Source organism: Notolepis coatsorum (assembly GCF_963971535.1).
Source record: "Notolepis coatsorum genome assembly, chromosome: 2".
In the NCBI taxonomy this organism is placed as follows: Eukaryota; Metazoa; Chordata; class Actinopteri; order Aulopiformes; family Paralepididae; genus Notolepis; species Notolepis coatsorum.
This window is the reverse complement of record NC_140166.1, coordinates 43,612,452-43,638,159: the sequence shown is the minus strand read 5'-3', so window position 1 is coordinate 43,638,159 and position 25,708 is coordinate 43,612,452. Positions and strand designations below refer to the sequence as shown.

At 41.6% G+C, this 25,708-nt stretch overlaps 1 protein-coding gene across 1 annotated transcript in view; it reads right to left on the bottom strand.

The window, feature by feature from the left end:
• The window catches only part of galnt9 (polypeptide N-acetylgalactosaminyltransferase 9), a gene marked incomplete at its 5' end in the record, with an annotated part of 262,491 nt that overhangs the window by 128,561 nt on the left and 108,222 nt on the right, over positions 1-25,708 (bottom strand). Inside the window, 1 exon segment of the mRNA XM_084307545.1 lies at positions 7,044-7,241. Within this exon segment, the coding sequence (XP_084163671.1) occupies positions 7,044-7,241 (198 nt within the window).

Genomic DNA, 25,708 nt, shown 5'->3' with positions numbered 1-25,708 from the left:
ATTTTTGGTAATGATTTTCACTATAAAATCATATTTCTAAATGACAGGAAGTTGATGAAAACTGTCCGGAATAGCTTTGAGCTAACGATCTTTGCCGATACATTCCATTCTAAACGTAACGTTAGTTGTTCAAAACATTACCCGTCTATATAATTTGCCGTGAAGCACCTTGAGAGCTCACTGAGTTTAAAGTGTACTATATAAATTAAATCTATTATTATTATTATTTATTATTACATGGCGTTTTCACATTCGCCGAAATGCTTGCTTGTGATTGGTCAATAGCCCCCCAACAGCGGTCATTATTTTTCAATAATGACCGCTGTGGGACAATAATGACCGCAGTGCGCAGCTGTTCGCAATCAAGCCCACTGACACACACTGTTTCAGTGCAATTAGACACTGCCGGTGTTCTGCTGCCGGCGATGACAGGGGGCGGAGCGACGAGCGGAGCCAGAACGCAGCCAGAACCAGTGTTGCGAGTCGATGTAAAATGAATTAGGTATATTGTTAGTAAGTTAGCCATGTAATAAGCGGGATAATGTATAGCTATACTCGATCATTGTCGCAAAATAATTGACCTTCACTGACGTTTAAAACACCTCGCCGAAGCGGCTCTGTATTTTAAACTCCGTGTCGGTCAATTATTTTGCGACAATGACCTCGTAGCTATACATTATCCCTTACTTATTATTACAAATCAATACAGGCCTTAAGTTGAACCCTAAACGGTTAAATAATGGTTCATCTAAGGTTACTACTTCCTCACCTAATGCCTAAACTAAAATACCTTGAAACACACAGAATATAAACATAAGCAGTTTGGTCCATATAGAAATACACTACAGTTGGTTTGGATAGAAAGGTGTGATTGTCCTTTGTTTGAGAGGTGACTGTGATTTCTGTCAATAACAAAATGTGTGCCACAAGGTTACATTTTGGGTCCCATCCTCTTCACCATTTATATCAATGATAATTTGTCTCTTCCTTGAATGGTTGTCAAGTCCATCTTCATGGTGATGACACTACTACAGTATGCCCTTCAGGAAGCACTTGTTACTCTTAAATTGGTGCAAGTAAAACAAAGTCAATGCTATTTACTAAAGCCACACATATTGAGTTTAGTGGCTTGCATATATCCACTGTGAGTGGTTCTAGCATTGAGGGAGTCACTTGAGTATAATATCTTGACATCTGGTGTGATGAGAAATGTACATTTAAATACCATATTATAGACAACCTTGCCAGCAAGCTACAGCAGAAAATTGGCTAATTGTACAGAAACAAAACCAGATTTTCTTTGATTAGTAGGACAATTATTTATAGACACGTTGCTTCCACTCTTAAACCACTTGATTCAGTCATCACTCTGCCCTCAGAGTCTACTGGTGACAGTGACACTGATGATGACACTCACCATTGTCTCCTGTATGATCAGGTTGGTTGGTCTTCCTTTGCAGAGAGGGACAATAATCATTGGTATTTGTTTATATACAAAGCCCTTGTTGGTATAGCTATCCCCTTACATCACAATTAGAGCTGCCGCGATTACCGCATTACCGCTGTTACATCACGGCCACCGCAGAGTAGGCTGAATACCGTGTCACCGCTGTTTTTTATAATAATAATAATAAATTACCCTCCTCTCGTTGGGCTTGCGGCTCTGCAGATATACCCTACTTCTCTATCGAGGTTCCAAGCGACCCTATTGGGTACCAGAAAAGTCACGTGAAACATTGCAGACCACTGATTGGTCAGAAGAGAGACGCGTCACGCTGTAGCGTCATGCAGTGTGTTACCACCAATCGGCAAGCGCGTATTAGGTTTTTACTTCCTGAATGTCAGCTCATCACAACACGGCTAATAACGTTAGCTTTAACTCTCCGCCGGAGTGGACTACCATCGCTCCTAAGGAGTACTAAACGAGACATAATGATTTTACTGTCTGCAACGAATGTTATAATAAAAGCCCTTCGTTCTATACACTTGTCTGATTGAAAACTTTATTAACAGACCGCAGAATGGGACAACTCAGCACGCTCTGAGCAAAGAAAGGAACTGAGATATGAATAGAGTATTGCTTGCCTTGGCTATGGTCCGGTAAATACGCTGATGTTATTGAACGTATAACTATATAATGTTAATGCCACAAAATGAATGCCTTTATTATAAAGTAGTAACTTTATAGTAATAATAATAAGAAAGGGTCAGGGGGTAACCACCCCTGCCCGCGACACCGAGTGAACTGCGCACGACCAGAGGGGAAACTTCTAATCCGTGTTTCACTTTCAATAACTAATGCGTGCTTGCCGAATCCCAAACAATATTCATGCTGCAAAGTCATCCTCTAAAGATAGACATTTAGACTAGAGGCAGGCTATATGCTATAAAGAGTAGACTACAACTAAAAAAAAAATGCATTCAAACTTTTTTTTTTTTTTTTTTGTGTGCGTGCGGTAATAACCGCGGCGGTAGGAAATATTTTGCAAATTTGTGCGGTAAGGAAATCATCAATACCGCGGCAGCTCTAATCACAATGTTGCTGGATTGGCACTTTGGACCGTATATCTGACTCGTTCAAGTGACTTGGCTTGTGCTTACGTTTCCTCCAGCTTGTTCTGAGCTCAGGGCCCCGTTCCCCGTACCTGGCTAACTGAGTTAGCCGGATAATTTCCAGTATAGCCTGACTTAAGCCGGACCTTTCTGTTCCCCAACGCTCGATTGTCCAAATCACCATGACAACAGATCAAAAAGTTTGAGCCTGGTCGAGAGCAGGCTTAAGTTCACTTAGCTGGATGAACCATGGCCACGCCCCCGCAAAGAAATGACAGCTCGCTTCCTGAAATGATTCTCACAGTCTAGGATCTGCATTATACCATTCTGAATTACGTTTTTGTGCTTCATTCTTCCAGAGGGGGCTTTTGAAATGTAAAATAGACCCAAAATGCTGATACTAAATTCACGTTGTCCTAAATAATGCACGTTATATATACCGTGGCGCTCGCTAGGTGCGATGTACACATTATGTGGTTATTTTAACAACGCGCAGCATTGCAAATGTGAATCCTGCAGGGATATTTTTAATGATTGAAACCTATCGCTCGTTTGGCTCTGATTCCTTTCATATTCTCCGCTGTGGGAGCGCCTGGATTGTGTTTCATTCAAGCATAAAATTGAAGTGTCTACAGTATGCGTGGATTGTGGTTTTTGTGGATTATGAATTACGAGGAATCTGAGGATTGTTGAATTGTATCATCACTCACACGTTATTGTGATATTGTAACTGGGATTAATGCATTTGAGAATAAAGAGATAAAACTTCATTCAAAAGAAAAATATTCTTTGGAGACACATTCGTCAAATGGGTTAGATTGCTTTGTACAGGGCTTACGGCAGAAGTTCTGACGAATAGCAAGGTCTCTAAACCCTTTAAAATTAGTAGAAGTTGCCCACAAGGGAGCCCTTTATCGCCCTTACTTTTCATTCTTGCGATCGAACCATTTGCTATAGCGGTGAGGATGCACAGTGATATTCATGGGATTCGAGAAGGTCATATAGAACATAGGATAGCCCTCTTCGCCGATGATGTAATATTAATGATAAAAAATCTACACAGGTCTATCCCAGCACTCCTAAGTCTTATTGAAACATTTGGGAAAATATCTGGCTATAAAGTGAATCACTCCAAATCATCTATAATGTTACTCAATGAAAGAGAGAGGGAGGATGGGCTTGTTTGTGCTTCTACTCTCAACTCAACAGATACATTCACGTATTTGGGAATAAAAATTGTCCCTGAGGTGAATAAGATTTCTCAGATAAACTATGACCCAATTCTGGAAGCTAGTACTTCTTCAATAGAGCGTTGGACATCCCTACCCATCTCAATTATTTTAATATTAATTAGATTAATATTCTAAAAATGAATATACTCCCTAAATCTCTCTACCTATTCCAGAATATCCCTTTACCTCCCCCCTTGTCTTTGTTCACAAGAATCAAGAAACTGTTTACCAACTTTATATGGCAAAATAAACGCCCCAGATTACGTCTATCTCTACTTTACCTACCATATGACCGAGGAGGCCTGAAATGCCCAAATATCCAATGGTATTACTGGGCAGCACAATTGCGGACGATCATGTTTTACTTCTCATCGGAGAATCCCCCTGCTTGGATCCATTCAGAATCCTGCTCTGTTAAACCGAGCTTACCCTTGCACCTGTATTTGTATTCTGGAGACCGTAAATATCTGAAGAAAAATACAGACAACCCCATTATTTTAAACATGATAGATGTGTGGTTTGACACACTCAAATATTTGAAAATAAATACGTCCCGATCCAGGTTCAGTCCTATTTGGGGCAATGCCAATTTTAAATCAGGGCAAAACGATAGTGGATTTAAAGTATGGGCTGAAAAGGGGTTAAGGAAAGTGCAAGACGTATACAGGGAGGAGGATGAAGTATTCATGTCCTTTGCGGAAATATCTACAAAATATGATATTCCGAAACATCACTTTTTTAAATATCTTCAGCTAAGGAGTTTTATATCATCTCAGAACCATTCATTGGATATACCGAACATTTCCATCTTAGAGGTAGCAGTCACTAGACACTGTTATGGTAAAGGTATAATTTCAATGCTATACGACTTATTTGTATCTGGTTCAGATGAATCATCTGAATCAAAACTGAATCAATGGAACGAAGACATAGAGGAGGAAATATCTTTAGAAGAATGGAGCGTGGCATGTAAAGAGGCACAGAGTCAGACAGTCAGTAGCAACCTAAAACGTATACAATATAAATGGCTGATGCGTACATATATAACTCCTAAATTGCATAAGTTTAATGATAATATTCCAGATACTTGTATTAAGTGTAGTGAGGAAAGGGGGACACTGTTCCACTGCATATGGGAATGTGTGAAAGTGAAAACCTTCTGGCAAGATGTTATTGATCTGATCGATCAAATCTTATCAAAGAAGTTGCCATTGAATCCCAAGCTTTTTAATCTTGGTTTATATCCTACCACCCCACATCTACAACGCAAAGAGTTTAGATTTATAGATATGTGCATATTACAAGCAAAACGTGTAATAGCTCTTAATTGGAAAAATGTTGATGGACCAAGAATTGGTATGTGGATTAAAGAAATGGCTTCAAATATGTCAATGGAAAAGATGGTGTATATTGTTAGACGTAAACAAAACATTTTTGATAATGCCTGGGGACCATTTGTGTACTTCTTAAAGCATAATACGAATGTTGGGAACTTGCTTCAACAAGAACGGGATTAGGGGGAGTACTGTGGGACAACTCTTATTATTGTGTAAAAACGACAAGAAACACCCTTTACTTAATGTGTAAAACATTTTGGTTGTATTATTATTTATTTATGTTTATTTTTTATTTAAATCTGTATCCTTCCTATGTGAACCTGTTTTTGAAGTCAATTATTATTTTGTGTGGGGTGGGGTTAGGGGAGGGAGAACGGGGTGAAAATGTTTGCTGAATACTGCTCTGCTGATATACATGTTGTAATTTGCAAACTAAAACCCAATAAATATATTGTTAAAAAAAATATATATATATATATATTCTAAACACGGGTCTCTTGTCCATTGATGGTCTGGGATACACAATGGATATATCCCGTCTGGCACAGTGGTCCAACGGCCAGTGTTTACTCCTGGCAAGCTGGCAATCCGAGTTCGAGGCCCCGCGTTTCCAATATAATTTTTTTGGAATATAATATTAATGATTATACGCAAAAGTAGCCTAGTTTTAAGTTAAAATATTATAAATCTACATGCATTGAGGATGTCATTCTTTATATAGCTCTCAACGTGCACCAAATTGAAGTATTTACATTTAAAAAAGAAAACTAGAAGAAGTGGGATTCGAACACTGGTCGTCCGTGTGAAAGACAAAATCCTCGACCATCAGACCACGGTGGCAGACAAATGAAACATCAACCATACATCCATCAATGGATAAGAGAGCCGTATCCTTATTCTGAAACTGTTGAACTAATTATTTTCGCTAGCAAGATCTCATTTGATTATCCATTCCATGAACCTACTGCCAGCAGGGCACATTTAAAGAAATGTAATCTGATTGATTGATTGGGGTAATGAGGGACTTAAAATTTGCCTATAGATTGTGCATTTAACTTGTCGGCGAGGCTATTGAGCCGTACTGCAATCTGTTAATAAAGTTTTAAATCAATCAATCAATCAATGCCGTTAGAAAATCAGGATCTCTGCTCTCGACACTTGCTGTCTTCTCAGCTGAGGCGGGCGCGCGCACTGATCCTGAGTATCAAGTCTGGTTCGAGTTAACAAGACTGAATCCACCTTCGAGGAACAGGAAAATCCCGGCTTCAAACATCGGGTTAATTGAATCTGGATAATGGGACTCTTGATCGACTTAGTTGAACCAGGTACGGGGAATAGGGCCCAGAAGGTCTGCCTTTTCTGTTGATGTTCCTGACTCCTGGAACATCCTTCAATGCAAGCACAGCCGACAAGGCGTCACATGACCCCTAGGCATTTTCAATAAATGTATCCTCGTCACTCGGTCGAGCTCCAGCTCTGTCACTCAATGACTTTTCCTAAAAGTACCCGTTTTATCTGGCACGGTTTCTGAAATTTCAAAATGACTTCAGGAAAAGGTAATTAGAACATTATTCCACATATATACGGAATATATATGTGGAAAGTCACAGCACTTTGCGAGCGTCTAGCGCAGGAGCGTTTTTCGCTTTGTTTTACTTTTAATTGTAACTTGTTTATTTGAGCTCGTCATCACTGGAAATGAGGGCAACCCCAATGATCTCACGAGTATTAAATACAGTGAGAATAAATATATTTGATGATGATGATGATGACGATGTGTTTGCGTGCTACGTCACACCTGCCGAGCCCTGAGTTTGAGTTTGAGCTCCACACATGAATAAGTCATATCCCAGGGCTATCCATATTTCATCAAACATCCTCATGTATAATAGAGGCTGTACAGCAGCCCGGGGCCCCTCACCTGATGGGGGCCGTTTCATCGCCCTTGTCCAGCCACTCCTGTGGAGGGATGATGTACATGCACCACAGTCCCCAGTTGTAGCCGTGGGCGGCGTTGGCGTACTGCTGCACCTCAAACGTGTTGTACTTGATGTTGTCTATGGCGGGGAGTATGATGCGAGTGTGATCCTCCTTCATCCGCGTCAGGATGGGTTCAGCCCTGAAAAGAGATCAGGAGGAGGTAGGAGTTGGACTTTCTGAGCACAGCGGAAGCACATGTTTCACAGTGGAGGGGAGTGTTGGCGCAAAGCCATACAAACATTACAAGCCATACAAACATTATCCAATATATATATATTTTTTTTCTTTTTTTTGGTGACATGTGACCTTTATTTTCCCACGTCTACACCACCCGTTTTATATAGCTCTAATCACGTAATATTGACATACTTTACAAAAACGTTATTTTAGTTATACCCAAGCTAATGCTGTATGACTCACAATTACTGTAAAATACCTCATCAGACAACAATGGGCAATCATAAATCCTATGCAAAAACAATGATAAAAGTGCTTTTTCAGAGACGGGAAGCTCAGGGTGTATTCTTACTCATCCTGAGTTGCTCGTCTCAGTTTGCTCTCCTGTGAAACGTATCAAAATCCCAAAATGTGTATGTGCTTTATGGCCCCTCTCCACAACTAGCTACAGTGTGGAAGTGTACTGTGTCAGATTGTCATACTGCAAAGAGTGAAGTTATCCTTTATTAGTTTTCAGAAAATGTAAATGGTTGATTTTTCTTTTTTAAATATGTAATATATGTACTTATTTCTAATACGCACACATGTTAAACAATATACAATACATAAATATATTACTTATGGCTATAACAACGCATATTATGTACCTTTTTTCCTGTGGGCAATTTTATTTTACATTCTAAGCGAGATCGGGCTGAAAATACACACAAGCACAAGGTTTCTTAAAAAAAGAAAAAGCCTTCTACTTGAGAACCATCTTTCTGCCATGCAAAATATATAACTCACTCTAGTAATATCCCCCATATTTTGACTGTTTACATGTTATGTTCATGAGACCATGGAGCAATGCAAATGATGTCAACATATGAATTATGCAGACATGGTAGGAGGAACCCTGGTAAAAACCGTATCAAGTGAAAATAAAATGCTTGGTCTGCTCCTGGGAAAACTAGCCAGGTCCGTGTACGTTTTGATAGTTCGTTTTTCGTTTCAAAAGGAAATACGAAAAAAAAAAAAAAAAAAAAGGAAATACGAGGTGTTTCCTATTTCCGTTTGAAACCAAAATCGAAAAAACGGGGAAAAACTGAAATACGGAGCTGTTTTTCGTATTTTGGTGTCAGAATCAATAGAAAAAAAGGAGTAAATAATGGGCCGTGTACGTTTTGATAGTTAGTTTTTCGTTTTTGATGTGAAGAATGGAGAACGGAACCACGTGACAAGTACATTTTTCAATGTAAAAGCCATGCACGATCTAACGTTAACGAATATGTATAACGTTATGAATAAATACACATGCATACAGATCTATACCAGGGTAACGTTATATACATAAATTTTTTTTTGTGCATTTCATTTAGACATGATATTGTATGTGAAGTAATAGCCTAATATGGTCTGTCCTGTCCCAAATAGTGTTGTTGTCTAAACGCACGTTACCCAACAGATATCCTAGTTCAGTGCAGTGGTTGGCAATAGGCGGCTCGTCGCAGGCCGAAATAGGTCCGCCAGCAATAATATCTGCCGGTCAGATTATTTTGAGAATATGATTTGTGATGAAGACTCGCTTTATTGTATCGGAATCGGGAGACTTAGGTCAAGTTAGAAAGATATTCACAGATTCGAATTTCCGCGTCAATAATTCTTAAGCGAAATGTTTTTAAAACACAAAGGACACCTCTTTCCTATCGTAGTAAGGTAGACAATGAGCTACAGACTGGGCAGACCAACCCTTCACATACTAGAGAAGGAGAGAAAGAAATGGTGGCTAGGTCCGTGTACGTTTTGATAGTTTGATTTTGGTTTCAAACGGAAATAGGAAAACACCTCGTATTTCCGTTTTCTTTTTCTATCAAAACGTACACGGACCTAGCCACCATTTCTTTCTCTCCTTCTCTAGTATGTGAAGGGTTGCCAGTCAGCCTCTCAACACACAGACTCGCTCCAGAAAGCTGGCCATGCTCTTCATCCGTGGCGCACGCTCTAAGCGCTGCTTTGGCTGGCACACTTTCTTTCACAACACATGAAACGGAGAACAGATTTGGGGACACTTGTGTCCTCTCCGCCATCGCCGGAGTTGCTGGCTATGTTGACGGCATGTCTTCTCCCTTTGTTTCTCGAGCTGTGCGCCTGAGGCGACAGTGGTCTAAACCCAAAGGTACAAAAGAAGGGGGAAAGGGAAGAAAGTTGAAGAAGAAACGATCAGGTTCCACGTCACACTGCCACCGCCCTGGGCACATTTCCTATAATCTCCCTCATGTTTGAGAAGTCTGCTCCGCTGTTCGCTTCAAAGCGACGGTACACTGTGTGTGGAATCTACATATTCCAGACTTCTATATTTAAAAACCTGGCTGCAATCAGGGGCGTATCTAGACCCAGCACTTCAGTAGGGCACAGAAGGGCACCAACAACTACGAAGCGGGAGCGCGTAGCGCGACCGCGGAAAAAATTTGGCCGGTTTTGGCCGGTTTGTGGGCGAAAATGGGTGGATTTTGTAACTATTTTTTTTTAACTTTATTTCGGTTTTATGGTTAGGTTAGGGTTATGTTATTTAATTATTTTGGGGAGCCAGCCCCCCAAACTCCTGAAATGCATAGAAATCTATGAAATAAATAAAACAATCTGACATTTATATTAATTAAAAAGAGCTAGCCACCCAAACCCCTAAAATACATAGAAATCTATGCATTTTGGAACAGTTACTATATATATAGTCAATAAAGCATTTAGTCATACTTAAAGTTTAAAGTGCTTTACTTGCATTGAACATTGCATTGAACATTGAACATTGAGGAGACATCATTAGAAAGCACAATGTATGTTTCCATAGTTACGCAGATGACACACAATTGTACATCTCCGCTGAACCAAATGATCACACAGCTATAAACTCCATTTCCGCCTGTCTCTTAGCAATAAACAAATGGATGACGAACAACTTCCTAAAATTAAATGAGGGCAAAACTGAAATCCTACTAGTCGGTCCTATAACAAAAAGAGAAATGTTACAGAGCAATATGGGGCAACTTACTCCTTGGATCAAACCCGAAGTTACAAGTAAGTGATCATCTACTACTGGTCTATTGAAGGTTCCAAGCCACAGTCTAAAGAAAATCAGGGATGCAGCCTTTGCTAACTATGCACCAAAGTTATGGAACACACTACCTATGGACATTAGGGAAGCTAGATCTCTTAATATTTTCAGAAATAAGCTAAAAACGTACCTCTTCACCATAGCCTTCTAATACACCCCGCTGTTGATTGTACTGTAGCACTATTTTACTCTGGCCATTCTATTGCATAATTTTACTATCTATTCTACTATTCTATTATTGCACTGTATTATTGGTGTGCAAACCAGTCAACTTACAAAAAAGAGCCTGTTGGAGGATTTCAACAAGATAAATGCAGTGCAAAATATTTCACTATAATATTTCAAAGCGAAGTAAAAAATATTATAATAATTATTTGATCATGTTAAATGATCATTTGATCATGTTAAAAAAGGGAAAATAAAAAACATTTGTTAAAAAAAAAAAAAAAAAAAAAAAAAAAAAAAAAAAAAAAAAATCATCACTGGGGCACAGATGATCATCACTAGGGCACGTGCCCTAGTGATAGTGGTCTAAATACGCCTCTGGCTGCAATTATGATATGATGAGTGTAACTGCTGAAGAATTCTCCCACACTTCTCCAACTTCGCCTGTCGTATCACAGCCACTCACTCGCTATACGCTCCCACCATCTGCCCACGCTGTCTCTTTTCCTCTCTCTTCCACCCCCCCCCCCCCCCCCCCCCCCTACCTCTTTTAAAACCGAGCCCATTTATCTTCCCAAAGCAGAATTATTTCTTATCACTCAAAGAAGGTAGCGGACAGAGAGCACAGGCATAGTGGGGGTAGTGGATACAAATGGAATTATAAGTGGTGATGCCAGTAAAAAAAGCTATCATTAAATAGCTAAGTATGGTTGGTAAAAAAAAAAAAACCTTTCCATTCTAGGAGATTGGCATATGGAGATTGGCATATGACATTGGATGGCAGACCTGGTCCTCTCCTTACTATGTAGGCATAACAGCAGCGATAACAATCAATGTTCGAGGGCTGGTTCGCTAATACAACATCTGCCATGTCAGACTCAGTGAAGGGCCGTGGGTGATAGGCATTGATGTGCACCAGGTATTCTCTTTGACAAATAAGATATGCCACGGATCTGACAGGTAAGTCTGAGTAATCAACTTTTGAAGATAAATTGTAACATGAATTATCTGCTATGCATTTTTCTTTTATAAATACTGATAATGCAGACAGTTTTCAACAAGGCAGATTATTATTCACAGGCAGTTGATGCTTTCAAGCTGCCTGACAAGCAGTTTTGTTACATGATTTAATATAATTCATTCTATTATCTGGATGCTATGAGCAAACTTTGCTTTCTGAATACCTTCATGTCTTGTAGGTGCTGGAACACAGAGCAAAGGTATAGCCTTGAACTCACTCAAGCCTTGAATAAGTATTATTTATACCATGGTCTGGGTGAATATTCCTTTCTGATTGGCTGGCAGGTGTGCGTTAAAACTGTTTAATGTGCCTGTAGTCAAGGAAACTATAAAAGAAGGAAGGGTCATCACGTCAGAATACCAGAGTTCTATGCTCTGCTTGGTCCCAGACTTTGTTACCAATTATATTGAAGCCTGTATTAAAATTCTAAATATACAAGCTATCTAAGTTAGCTAGTTAATAATGCACCAAATTGCTGCCGTCATCCAAGGTAATAAATAACCTGTTTGAATGAGATGGCCATTCAACACAATGTCGGCCGTACAGAAAGTTTCAACACTTGGCACCAATGTGCGTTCACATGCTACACAGTGACGCCATGACCCTTCGTTCTTTTATAGTTTCCTTGCCCCTATTTCGGTTCAAGATTAATCACCGCTCTAAATTAATAACCTGTAACCCATAGCTGGCTTGCTAGCGAGACATCTCATGGTCCCCAAATTATTAACTTTCTTTCACGTCAAATATGCAGTCGACTCAGAGCCTCAAGTACATCCATTGTTGCGAGTTGAATTGCAAGGAAGACAAATATATATAACCTAGTAGCCTATAGTCTATTAGTCAGTCTAAAGAGTGTTAATAGGGAGGTTTAGTGGTTACGTCGTTGTTGTTTCCGGCCGATCCACCTCGCTTGAAATGGCAATGTATTTCCAATGGACACATTTCTAAATCGTCTCGTTTAAACCAAATAAAGCCTGAACATTGGCATGGTATACCTTTCTGTGTGTATTCATCCACAATCTATAGCTCAACATGAAACAATTCACAATTAATCGTAAAATAATTATGTATAATTGTATTTCAACCAAAAATGCTTAAACAATAATGTTGGTGATAGAAGGGATAATACATTTTCCCAATGATTTTCCCTATACGGTAAACTAAAATGACGTCAGACTACATCTCCTTATATACAATAGTATATTAGACTACCTCTAGTATAGTGTCTCTGGGGTTGTCTAAAGAGTGTTAATATACAATAGTATATTATACTACCTCTATTATAGTGTCTCTGGGGTTGTCTAAAGAGTGTTAATATATAATAGTATATTAGACTACCTCTAGTATAGTGTATCTGGGGTTGTCTAAAGAGTGTTAAATACAATAGTATATTAGACTACCTCTAGTATAGTGTCTCTGGGGTTGTCTAAAGAGTATTAATATACAATAGTATATTATACTACCTTTATTATAGTGTCTCTGGGGTTGTCTAAAGTCTAAATTAGTAAAAGCTCATAATGGTGTGACTGTCCCATGAACATTTCACAAAGTTTGATTTTGAATTAAAACAAGAAAATTTATGCATTTATTATTTATTTAATTACATATTGACAATGCAGATGTCTACTTGTGAGTGCGATATTCTAAAAGTCCAGGGCGCATAATATTTTGAATGCTCCCTAAACAAAAACTAAAAGATTTTGACCCAATATTGGATATCATAGGCTATGGTGTGACGCCATATTCATATATTTTTTTATTATATATTTTTTTATTCTCTTTTTCCCCCCTCCTTTTTCCGATTTTTCTCCCATCCCACTGTTTAGTCGTTATGCTAATTCCCAACCCCCTTCCTGGTTGTTGCGCACTCCCCCCTACTGTCACATGTTTTCCTCCGACGCATGCATGTGCAGCCAGCCGGCAGCACAGATTCTCACCGGGAGAGTGTAACATGTGGAAGGTCACAATACCTCCCTCCAGATCCTACCCTCGCTGTGCAGGCGCCCCGACCGAACTGTAGGGGTCGCTGTCCACAACGCCCAGGACCCACCCATCAGCTTTCCCACCCTCTAATACTGCCAATTGTATTAGTGTGAACGGCCAGCCAAGCTGGTGACAACGCTGGGAGCTGGATTCGAACACGCGAATCCAGCATCTCCGGCGTTGGTGATGAACGCAATCTCCGCTACGCCACCTGACCGCCCGGCAATATATATTTTAAATTTAGTATTGACTAAAAAGTGTTATTTTCGGCATTTTTGCGTCACACCAAAAGACAGTGTGAAAGGTCTAAAAGTGGAAGTGCCAAAAATACCTTATATATTGGGAAAACTAAGAGTTCTAACTCACCTTCTAACCTTCCAATGTCCTTCAGATATGTTGTTCTACTTCCTGAAACGATGGAATAAATTGCCCACCATCATCAGAGGTGCCTGCTCTGTCAACGTTTTTAATTCTTTGCTTTAAGACCCATATTTTCTCTCTCTCTCTTTCAGCCTACTCTGATCTCACCTGGTCGGGGATAGACCCTTAGTTTAATCTTGTTAGTTCAATTAGGATGTCTGTTTATTTGCTCCCATGTCTGCTTATTGCAGTGATAGTCATGGGCGGAGTTTATGGGGGTGCAGGGGGTGCATTGCACCCCCTGCTGGCCGGGGGTGAAATTGCTTTAAAAAAAAAAAAAAAAAAATCAAGATTATTTTTATTTTAATAAAATTATAATAATTGTGAGAAACAAATCTGAATTCTATTATGTTTTGTTTTACAATACATTCATTTTATAGTAGTAATCATGTCACATTATAAGGCAAACCTTCTGTAGTGTGGCAGTGAAAGGGTTAACGCGCGGCCAAGCAGCAGCAGCAGAATGCCCCGCGCGATAGATTGTAACACTTGTACAAAGCCACTTATTCTGAGATGATAATTAATGTATCTGGATAACCAATGCACGGATTTTGTCGAGGCAGGTAGCGTTATTTCGGGAAAATTGATATCTATAGTCTGGTATATTTTTCGTCCACGAAAAATGGAGGCTGTAATAATTATTATTGCTCGAGACCGAGAGTCTCTATGAATAATAATAATTAGAGCCTCCATTTTTCAAGTCAGTTAAAAATGATCCCCCGTAGTGCTGTGTGTGTGAGTGTGTGTGTGTGCTGCTGTACTACCTAAATAAAATAAAAAATTAGGGGTTAGGGCATTGTAAAAACGCTAAAATAATAAAATAAAGGTCAAAAAAATCGCGGCGCGGGTATCGTTCGCCACGCAGTCGCACCCCCTGGCGTGAAGTTCAAACTACGCCTATGGTGATAGTGTGTGGACATCAGTGTTGTAGTCGAGTCACTAAATCTTGAGTCTGAGTCGAGTCTCGAGTCCCCAGAGTCAGAGTCCAAGTCTGAGTCACCAAAAAAGAGCCAGAGTCAAGCCTGAGTCAAGTCCCCATTACCCTAGTCCGAGTCATCATCATCATCATCATCAACCTTTATTTATTCTCGAAAATACAGAGGTCACCGTCATTTTCAATGTCGTCGAGACATCAAGGTTGAGTCCACTCCACTCTTGGCAGTCAAAGAGCTGACATACAAATAAAAAAACTGGAATGGACTTAAAAAAACTGCAGGCCCTCACTACCATATCTGATTTTAAAGTTCAAATTAAGGGCATTTCAAAGAATGAGATGGGAGAATGTCGATGCTTCACTGCATAATGTGGTGTTATATTTTGTATTTTTAACTTGACCTTCTCTCCCCAGCAACCTCCTGCAAAGCCTCACCTTCCATCCTGTTTCTACCTTTTTACCCTACCCTCCAATCTCCCCCAATCCCATTCAATCTTGTTTGCTGCAGCTCAAATGTATCCCCTTGCCCCACTTTGCCTTTTATGTCTCTGTCTGTGTTTTGTGTATTTGTATGTGTGTTTTTGTTTTGCTGCCATTTTGGCCAGGTCTTGCTCGAAAAAGAGATATTTGATCTCAAGCGACTACCTGGTAAAATATAATTTCTTTTTTTAAATGACACTGCGGTCACCATTTCAAAGGGAGTTTATTTACTTTGTGACACAATAGCCAAACAAATGCCCTAGCCATCAATATCGTATGCCAAATGATTAGGGCCTATTACACTTTTTCTTTTTAATAAATAACTGTATTTATTAATTAACAAGTGTGATTCCTCGTCTGCACCTTCCGAGTCCGTATGCAGTCAATGCTCGAGTCCGAGTCTGAGTCATCAGTGCTCAAGTCCATGTCGAGTCACTAGTCCTGAAAATCAGTCCTGGACTCGGACTCGACTACAACGCTGGTTGACATACAGATTGCAGCGACTGCTCGACCTCAAACTGGTTCTGACCTCCACGGGCGCCATGGATCTGCTTCATGCCGTCTTCAGTCTGACCTACAACGTCTAACCATGCCTGCTCTACTTCAACCTGTTCTGAGTGGTTCTCCTGCCCCTCGGGGGAAATGGCCCTCAGCCATCTTCTTGTATCTCATCCTGTATACCAGCGCTTCTATTTATTACTTTAATTTAATAATTGTCTTATATTCTGACCAGGCACAGACAATAGGGTCTTGTTAAGCAAGCTTCAATAAAACATGTTTTACGTTATATCAAAGTACAAATCGGGCGGATACTTTTCAATCTATGTCTTATTAACAAAGATGATAACACAATAGCCCGTTTTGAGCTACAGAGCCTCAAAGGGGCCGTTGGCTGTTCTCCTAAGATGCATGCAGAACTACAATACCCACTGGCCTTTGCCACCTAACCCCTCCCCCATCTAACACCTTTTGCAGGTGAGAGGCATTCACTGGTAGGGCGTAGGTGCGCGTTACCATAGCTCAGCATATGTACGCTGTCTCTATGTGTTCGGGAGACTCAGGTGCATAAAAACCTGATTATAATCATGTCTCTGCCACAACCACAGCGCGATCTGTGAGTGAATTACGCGAAGGGGAGCATTATGGCAGGAGACTTATTTTACGAAAAAGAGTTAGGCAAGGGCTGAAGTGAAAATGTTTCTAAGTAAAATACGAATGAAGACTAATGAAAATAAAATATATTTCCTTTTAAACAACTTTATTCTTTCTTTGCGTCCCGGTACCAAATGATCCACGGCCAGGTACCGCTCCGCGACCCGATGGTTGGGGACCTCTGCTATAGAGCCTTCTCTCTATATTCCGTTATACGTTTACAGACTTTCGTAGCGCGGAGTAGATTATTCAATGCGACTGCCAGCCAGCTTTTGTGCAACGGAGAAATACAATTTAAATTGTGACGGAGAGAAGATCATCAGAAGGCAGCAAAAACCGTGAATGAAATCTACTGTAAGTACAGTTACTTTTTTGTCTGCGTATTTTCCCCAGACGTTCACAGAAAGGTAAAGAAACTAACTATGTCCTATTTTATGGCATTAACGTTCAGGTGAGATATGAAATAACATTCATACTGGAAGTCAGATGATTGACAGGGGCTGGCTGGCGTGAGCTGGGAAGTGTAGTTTTATGAAATTCGAAAGCCCATCGAAAGCCCTGGGTCTCCTCGTTCATAGGACTACACACACTTATGACAGCTTCCTTTATTTCCGTCTACTTCATCCGGTTTCTGTCGGAATGCGCTGAGATATTTATAAAGTCATATTTTGCTATTAACTCATTCCCAGCCAACGACGAGTGTACTCGTTATTGGCCACCAGTCGAATAACGCCAACAACGAGTATACTCGTTATTGGATCGTTCTTTCTTTTATTCGCTATTTCCATTCATAATTCATCCAGCAAGGCTGTGGTACTGTGTGGCAATGTGTCTGAGATCGCAAAGGTCCAATACCGCCACCGGGTGGTATGCGGCCGATGTCGCACTTTCTTTCTGACTCTGTGTATGACTCTGTGTATGACTCTGTGTATCATTGAAATTCCTCCGGGCGGAGTTTTCGAGCAGGCTGGACCGAGGGGTATACCCGATCGCATTGAATCGCTTTCGGGATGCCGGATTCATTATGCTGTGGGGGGTTATGGCGTGGGCCAAATGGACATATGATCTACCAGATGGCAATCAAATAATTGGAATATTCTTTTTGGAATCTCATCGGCCACAGGTAAGAGCAATTTATCGTCAATTTCAGCTCGGTTGTGCATTGTTTTCATAGCCATCGCCCTGATCAGCGTATGCTGTTGTACTAACAAATGCCATTATTGACAATCAATTAATCAGAAACGACCCCCCCCCCCCTTTCATGCATGCATGATGGAACATAATGTACCATATGCATTTGAATTTTTTATTGTAGCGTGTATAGGGATAAAATGCCAATGGATTAAGTATAATATGCGTCGTGGGCTATTACTAGCCTCCCAGGAATGACCCCAGACCACTCTAAAACCATACTTATATTCACCACGGTATAAAACGAGAATGTATGGATGGAAAAAATATTTCTTTTTCACATCTTCAACAATAGATACTCGATGTCAAATGGGCCATAGTATTGCATATATAGCTATAATATTTAAATAGTTATAGCCCTGCAAACAAGGTGAGCGACTCCCACCGTTTACAGCGATGGCGGTAGCTACTACAGGATGAGGCTAATCCGTGGCATCAAATGAGTTAACACTTAAAATCATTGGTAAACAAACCTAGTGCTGAAAATATACACTTTGACTGCTGTTTTGACAGGGTTCGGGTCTTTACTCTTGGCTACATTTGAAAAAGAAACACAACATTAATTAATACATTCTGTATTGATCGATTTATGGCGTGATATGAATCTCGGCCCCGTATCGGGCCCGTCGGGACTCTTAACACCGTCCAGCCAATTTCGAATTATGACAACGCTCCACATCCACATTTGTTGCTACTGGTGAATCCCTTTTCACATTCCCTAACCTTCACACCCCCGTCCCCCACTCCAACAGACCCACCCACCCACCCACCCACCCCTTCCTCCTCCATTCGTCCTCTGCACACCTCCTCTATTCATCTTCTCCTGTCCTTGAGAACCCGTAACAGCCCCCAGAGCCTCCTTGCAGGAGCACACTCGTGGGGAGGCGCGGCGGGCTACCTTCAGGGATCCTATAGTGTTGATAAGATATAGAGACACTGAGGGACTGAGGACGGAGGAGACGTCTGGTTCTGATTGATGAGCCTTGTCACTTCTCCTCCTCTCTGTCTGTCATGTGATATGCATATGCCACCGCGAGTCTGTCCAAATTAGATTTATTTTCACATTTCAAGGAGTCGTGTAGCCCCCCCCTCACAATGATTCATTACGCAACATTGTGAATACAGTACAACGATGTGTCATGCAATTAGGCCTCTCTATGCCATCTCTGGTTAAGCAAAAAAAAAAATCCTTATGGGTTACTTCCTTCCTGTCTGTCGTCCTTTTGAATCCTTGTGGAGTTCGGGGTCTATGGGATCTGTTTTCAATGTTCACTAAAAAGAAGAGAAATTATACTGTACAATGAATAATCTTTCTCAACCTGAGATTCACTGGCCTCGGCTCTGTGAAAAACATGCAAAAAAAAAAAAAAAAAAAAAAAAAAGGGACACACTTTCACAGAGTGCACGTTGTGTCGCAAATCAGGATAAGCGCACGTTTCCAGACAAGCTTAAACAAACACACACCGAATGTGTCATATTGGCACCACATCATAATAAACCAGGATAAACATCTCCGTGATCTCGATCTCTCTCTTCCGTGTGCACTTGACTCGCCGGTTCGGAGGACGGGTCGCTATCTGTCCTACCTTTGTCCTCTGCGTACACACAGAGAGAGAGCCTGCAGCAGCCCTTTGAGATTACCCCACCCCCCCCCCCCCCAGATTAATGGAATTCCGGTGTGACCCATCTTGAATTGGGGGAAAGATTCTCAAACACAGAATTATCAGATAATAGGATCTGGCTGCATTCACAACGGTGCCTGAGAACAGCAGAGTGCCTAAAATAGTATCCCCCCCCTTAAATTAAACGCAGCAGAACACGCGAGAAAGAGGATGGGATTTCATTTTGACATAGTGTAGCCTCTATCTATAAGCAAAATGATCTGAACGGTGTGTGTGTGCGCAAGTGCAGGCGCATGTGCACGTTATATGGGTGCTCGTGCACACAACTACACGTGCTGCACATGGGAGAGTGTGTGTGTGCATGCGCTGCTTTTGAGAGCCGGCATCTAAGCTTTCATCGCCTCCAGCCATTTTCAAGCACATTAAGCATCTATAGATCCAAGTCAGTCCAGTCCTCCTGCCTGTTTCTCTGAATCAAATCAAATTAATCAAATCAAGTCTGTATATGGAGACGACCAGATATTAATATTTGCCAATCCCTGGCATCCAATAAAACATGCAGAATCCAAAGAAGGGGACCAGGTATTCAGGCGGAATATCAATACACAACAGCGCCTTTTGAAGTGCATCCCTGTGATGCAGGAGAAGACTAGGACAGGTTGGTACAGTGCACTGTTAGTCTCGTACTACCTACCGTACCGTACCCTCCTAAACGCATTTGCTCTGGATATGGCTGGATATGATTCAAGTGTAAAAAGCAGCATAAATCTCTGTCGTTTCTGTGTTTTTGGACATCTGCCTGGCCCGTGCTCTGTGATGCACTCACTGTGTAAGTGGTTACACCCGATCCTCTCGTTTTCAAGACGGATGTGAACACGGAACCATAGCCAGTCACTCTCTGAGCAAGAGTAAAGACATGTTTCACTTTAGCAAAAGAAATAAATGAAATTCTTGAGAGTATCTCTGTGCTGTTCCTCACGCCGACATTATGTGAAACGCGCTTACCGTCTTATGTACGATTCGTCCAACGTACGCAATCATTTGTGTAGTTCACAATTAAAAATGGTTCGTAAAATTCCATCAGTTTGTCTGAATTATATAGGAACAAATTTCAGAATCAGATCAGAAGGCGTTAGAGTGTTCCGCAGTCATCAAAGTCTTGGTTTCTGAAGCGTGCATTTAATTACAAGCTAGCCGCATCGACAGCCTCTTATCTCCACCGCACAGTCAGCGGGGGGGGGCCACTAATCATTAATCATTAATAACCTGAGATGGCAACAGTCATGTGCGCAGGGCTCCCCTCCACGGCCGCACAGTTCAAGGGACGCGGCTTGCTCGGTACGGCCCCTACAGTACAGCATTTCCTACTTGTAAAAGTACACGTATCCGTACCGAACTGAACCGCTTCAGTGTGTACCGTACCGTACCGAACGGCTGTGTAGTGTAGGCCTACAGAACGAAATACAACGGTATGTTAACCACTAACGACCGGCCACCAGGGGCTGTTTTTTTTCACAATCTAATATAATTATTATTATTTAAAAAAAATAATTACAAGTCGATTATTAATTTCAATATAGAATATTCTTTGACAGCCCTACAAGTACAATTAGTTACTGCACACTACATCACCCCTGAGTGGAACATGGAAAGCCAAACTTTCCCCCACTGTACCAAAAACCCGTACCGAACCTTGACTTCAAAACCGAGGTACGTACCGTACCGTGGTTTTTGTGTACCGTTACACCCCTATTTCCTACTCCTGTTTATATACGGAACACGCGTCGAGGGGAGACTGGTCGCGCTCGGAGCTCTGTGAGCAACCACAATGGATGACCGGTTTCTTGGGCTTGGATGGATGGGAAACAGATTGTGCAGATAATAAGTTGATGCAATACCACATTAACGATAGGCAATGATCTCATATCCACACATTAAGTCAATGTAAATCCTCAGAGAGAGAGAGAGAGAGAGAGAGAGAGAGAGAGAGAGAGAGAGAGAGAGAGTGAGAGAGAGAGAGAGAGAGAGAGAGAGCGAGAGAGAGAGAGAGAGAGAGGGGGGGGAGTGGGAAGCGCTCACTTGTTAGCTCGCTCCGCGTAAAACCAACACGGTTATGAGGATTTTTTTCAAACCAGTTGGGTACATTCCATGTGCTATAAACAGAAATCAATATTTGCTCTGCAAAAATGCACGGTTGCGATGGGGAAAGGAAAACAACGCAATACGCCGTTTGCAATGGACTAGCTGTGGCTCAGCACACCAGAGGGCTGCCTTGCACTACTAGTTTGTACAAGGTCATCCAGGGAAGTCCCGTGACAAAACGCAGAGGAACCATGATCCGTCTCACTTATTGCACTGTATGTGCCACAGTGCATAGTCATATGATGATAAATAGGTCGCCTCCCTCACTGTAACAAATGGACAGAGACAGTACCAGTGGATCCATTTGAACAAAGGGTAACACAGCAACACCGCCACGGCGAGCGTGATTTTTTTCCGTAGCCTTTGTTTCGCGAAGACGCTCTCAAAGTGGGTTATGCTAGTTAGGGTTAGGGCTAACCCTAACGCTAACTCTAAGCATAACCCACTTCGAAAGAGGGCCAAAGCATAACCACTTCGAAGCGGAGAATATTATGTACAAGGCGGAAGACGGAGCTAAACCAATCAGAGAGGGTCTTCGCTGTACGCGGGCTAGCCAATCAGAGAGCGTCTTCGCAAACAAAGGCTATGGAAAAAAATCACGCGCACCGCACACACCTTAGAAATCTGTATCTTGCATAGGGGAGACAGAATGGAATGAGATATTATATTCGTAGACTCTGGAGATACAGGTAAAAAAACCAATGAAGAAGCACACATAACGCACATGTGCCCAGACCTTTCCAAGTTACAGATATCTAACAACAACAACAACAGACAAAGCTTCCTCGCAGGACTGGAAGCCATCTGTTCATATCCAGCTCCTGATGATCAGGGGAACGTGGGCAACGGCGCTGCTTTTCATCATACTGCTACCAATATTGATGCGTGGAAAGCTGCACAAATCTGACGCCGCGTGGAACAAAGGGACCAGATTATCAAAAGGGGACAGGAGAGTATAGTGTGTGCAACTGGCATGGCAGTAGCTGAACCAGCTGAAGAGAGCTGATAAAGAGGGTGTGTGTGTGGAAGAGTGGGGGGGGGGGGGGGGGGGGGGGGGGGGGGTGCAGCGTCAGAGAACCTGTGGGGCAGTGTTAATTTTGTAGTCTTTAGTCTTTTGAATTTAATATGAGTTAATAATAGCTAATATTAGTAATATTTTTGTCATTTGATTATAGTTAATTTTAGTCTACAAAATGTATAGACGTTCTGGTCTTGTTTTGGTCGACGGAATCTACATGACTGTAGTTTTAGTCTCATTTTAGTCAAATGTATTTTTGTAACTTTTTTGTCAATTCAAATTATTTTATGAAATAATTTCCGTAACCGTTCATCAAGCACAGTGATGATTTTAAATGCGCTTCACTCCTAAAAACTTTCTTCTGAAGAACCTCCAACTAAATATGCATGCATTTAATGATACAGTGTGAAGTAATAATAAAAATAAATAACAGGAGGTAGCCTGCATTGGATAAGATATACTAGACAATTCATTTGTCCTTTTGTTAAGGTTAACGAAATAGCAATACATTTCATCATAGTTTTGTACCAAGGGGTTATTTTTATTTAGTTTTATCGTCTCGTTTTGTCATGGAAAAAAGGTTGTTGCCGAAAACTTGCGAAATTAGCGCTGCTATGGAGATGTTGGGATTGTGAGGGAGAGCGAAAAAGGTGCATACATTTTTTAACCTGCTGTTGTGTGGCAGTGAAAGGGTTAACCTTCTGTGTATTGTCGCAGTGAAAGGGTTAACCGTTGGTAGTGCGGCAGTGAAAGGGTTAACAAGAGCAGATGAGGGAAAAACAGATGAGGGAACCACCAAGGTAACCTCGTTCCCAGTTTGATCTCCTCGGTGAGATAAAGCCTGGTAAAGAACGACTGCCGAAAGTGTCTATGTGGTAGAATTTCCGGTGTATGTACTTCCCCTGGAGGCTGCCTCCGAACGGACCAAACTTTTCCCGAATCCTGTCGGCAAACGAGCTAGAACGTCCCGGCCATGTGGTAAATTCTTCAGGCAAAGCCGTTGCAGTGGCTTAAACCAGGAAAATATTGTGCACTTCACACGTTTCTATAATTGTTTTGTCGAAACCGGAACGCCTGTAGCCTGTACTTCCTGTACTTGCGTTTAGACATTTTTAGGAGGCAATATCTTTACCAGCCTACCACCAGGGTATCAATCATAAACAGCACCATGGCCCCTGCAGCCAGGCCGCCTCAGGGGGTGTGCGAGCAGTGCGGTCGCACAGGGCCTCGCGGGAAGGGGGCCTCGCACAAAAAAAAAGATTTTTTTTTTTTTTTTTTTTTATATTTTTTTATTATTATATTATTTTTTATAATATACCTAAAATATACCTAAAATCTAGTTTTGCTTATATGCTTATATATTTCACATAGACACGTTTGTAGAATGTGTCTGACTTGTTCCTGGGTCTGCGGCAGACATACTCACTATTGGAGCTCTGGGGCTCTGCAGCAGACATACTATTGGTTTCAACGAAGGGAGTGGTTACATCATGTTTACGCCGGACGTGCGTCAGCTGCGTTTGACTATTTCGCGCGTGCAGCTTTGGAGGTTATGCTTAGTTATGCCAGCCAAGACGAAGAGGTCGGTCATTATCAGTCGGTCGGTCACCAAGGAACGTTGACGAAAGGCCTCTCGCTGGCGGGACAAAAAGAAGCTATGGCCGGTGCCTTGTCATGGTGCAGTCGGGATATAGCCATGATGATGTCGGCTAGTAGCTAGCTTAGCTAAAGGCTAACTAGCATTAGCTAACCTAGAGACAGCGCATGCAGCCAAGATGAAGAGGATGGTCGTTTGGCAGATGAACTTCGTCAACTCCACGCGGTTGTCTCCAACCACTTGACGTTTGGTGAGTTTTTAACCTATTCTATTAACTCTATTCTATTCCCGCCGTGGATATCTCTCTCTCTCTCTCTCTCTCTGAGCCAAACTGACCGACTAGCTGTTGTAGTACTAGTAGCTAACGGTGTGTGGCCTGGTGTCAGCACCTGTATTGCTTTCTCACGTTGTACAGTCTTTCAGTGGTAGCCGCATAGCTTGCTTCTGCGTTAGCTAATGGTTAGCGATAGCCGGGTTGAGCTAACTGTTAGCCAGTTAGCTGTTTAGCTACGACGTTAGCTGCCGGCTGCACTCGGCTGGGAACGTTAGTTTGATGCTATCAGTTAGCCTAGAGTTAGCTTTTAGCTTGTGCTACGACCATTGACATTAGCCGTGAGAATAGCAGGGGTTCTGGCACTCTGACTACGACATCATCTTTGACAGAAGATGTAGTCGGGCCTGCACCATGACAAGGCTCTGGCCATAGCTTATTTTTGTCCCGCCAGCGAGAGGCCTTTCGTCAACGTGGAGACCTGTGTTGCGGCCTTTCGCCCTGCGTTCCTTGGTGCAGGTAAGATGAATGAAAATGTCATGACATTACCCCACTCTTCTTCCTTCCCCTCCCGAATGTTTTGTTAATAACGATGTTTTTTTCCAGGCAAAACATATGTTACTTCACAACATTTGGAGATACGACATGTGCTGTGTGTGAATTCATTGTCTTGGTCGTTTGTGTAGCTTGGGTAGCGTTGGGCCGTTGGCCAAAGCTGTGTGTGGCCTGGTGTCAGTACCCTACCTGGCTAGCCTATTTAGCTGATGTCGCCATTGGCTCCTTGCTGCTTTGTTTTCTCTGGTATAGACCCTCTTCTCTTTGGATTTAAGTGTTGATCTTTGTCCTTTTGGATCTATGTATATTCATGTTGCCTTTGTGAAGTTATCTTTTCCTTCTGTTTTGTTCTTTCATTAAAAGTTGAATATCCTTTAGGGGTCATCTTTGCTTATCTCTCTCATACATGCTCTCTCTCTAACACACACACACGACAAACACACATGCTCTCGCTCTCTCTCTCTCTCTCTCTCTTTCTAACACACACAGTCTGCCTATGGCGGCCTTTCTCGATGGCTAGGCTGTGCTCGCTGAGTCTGTACCTAGTCAAGGATCTTCAGTCACAGTGCTCAGGTATTCTGCCACTGTGTACTCTCTGTTTAGGGCCAAATAGCATTTCAATTTCTTTCCAATGTGTCTCTCTCTCTCTCTCTCTCTGTACACTGTATATTGACTGTAGAACGGGAGCTCTCTCTCGCTCTCTCTCTTGCTATATGTTGACTGTATCATGCCCAGCCTCGGGCAGCGCTATTATTTAAGAATATGTTGACTGTATGAAAAAAGTATT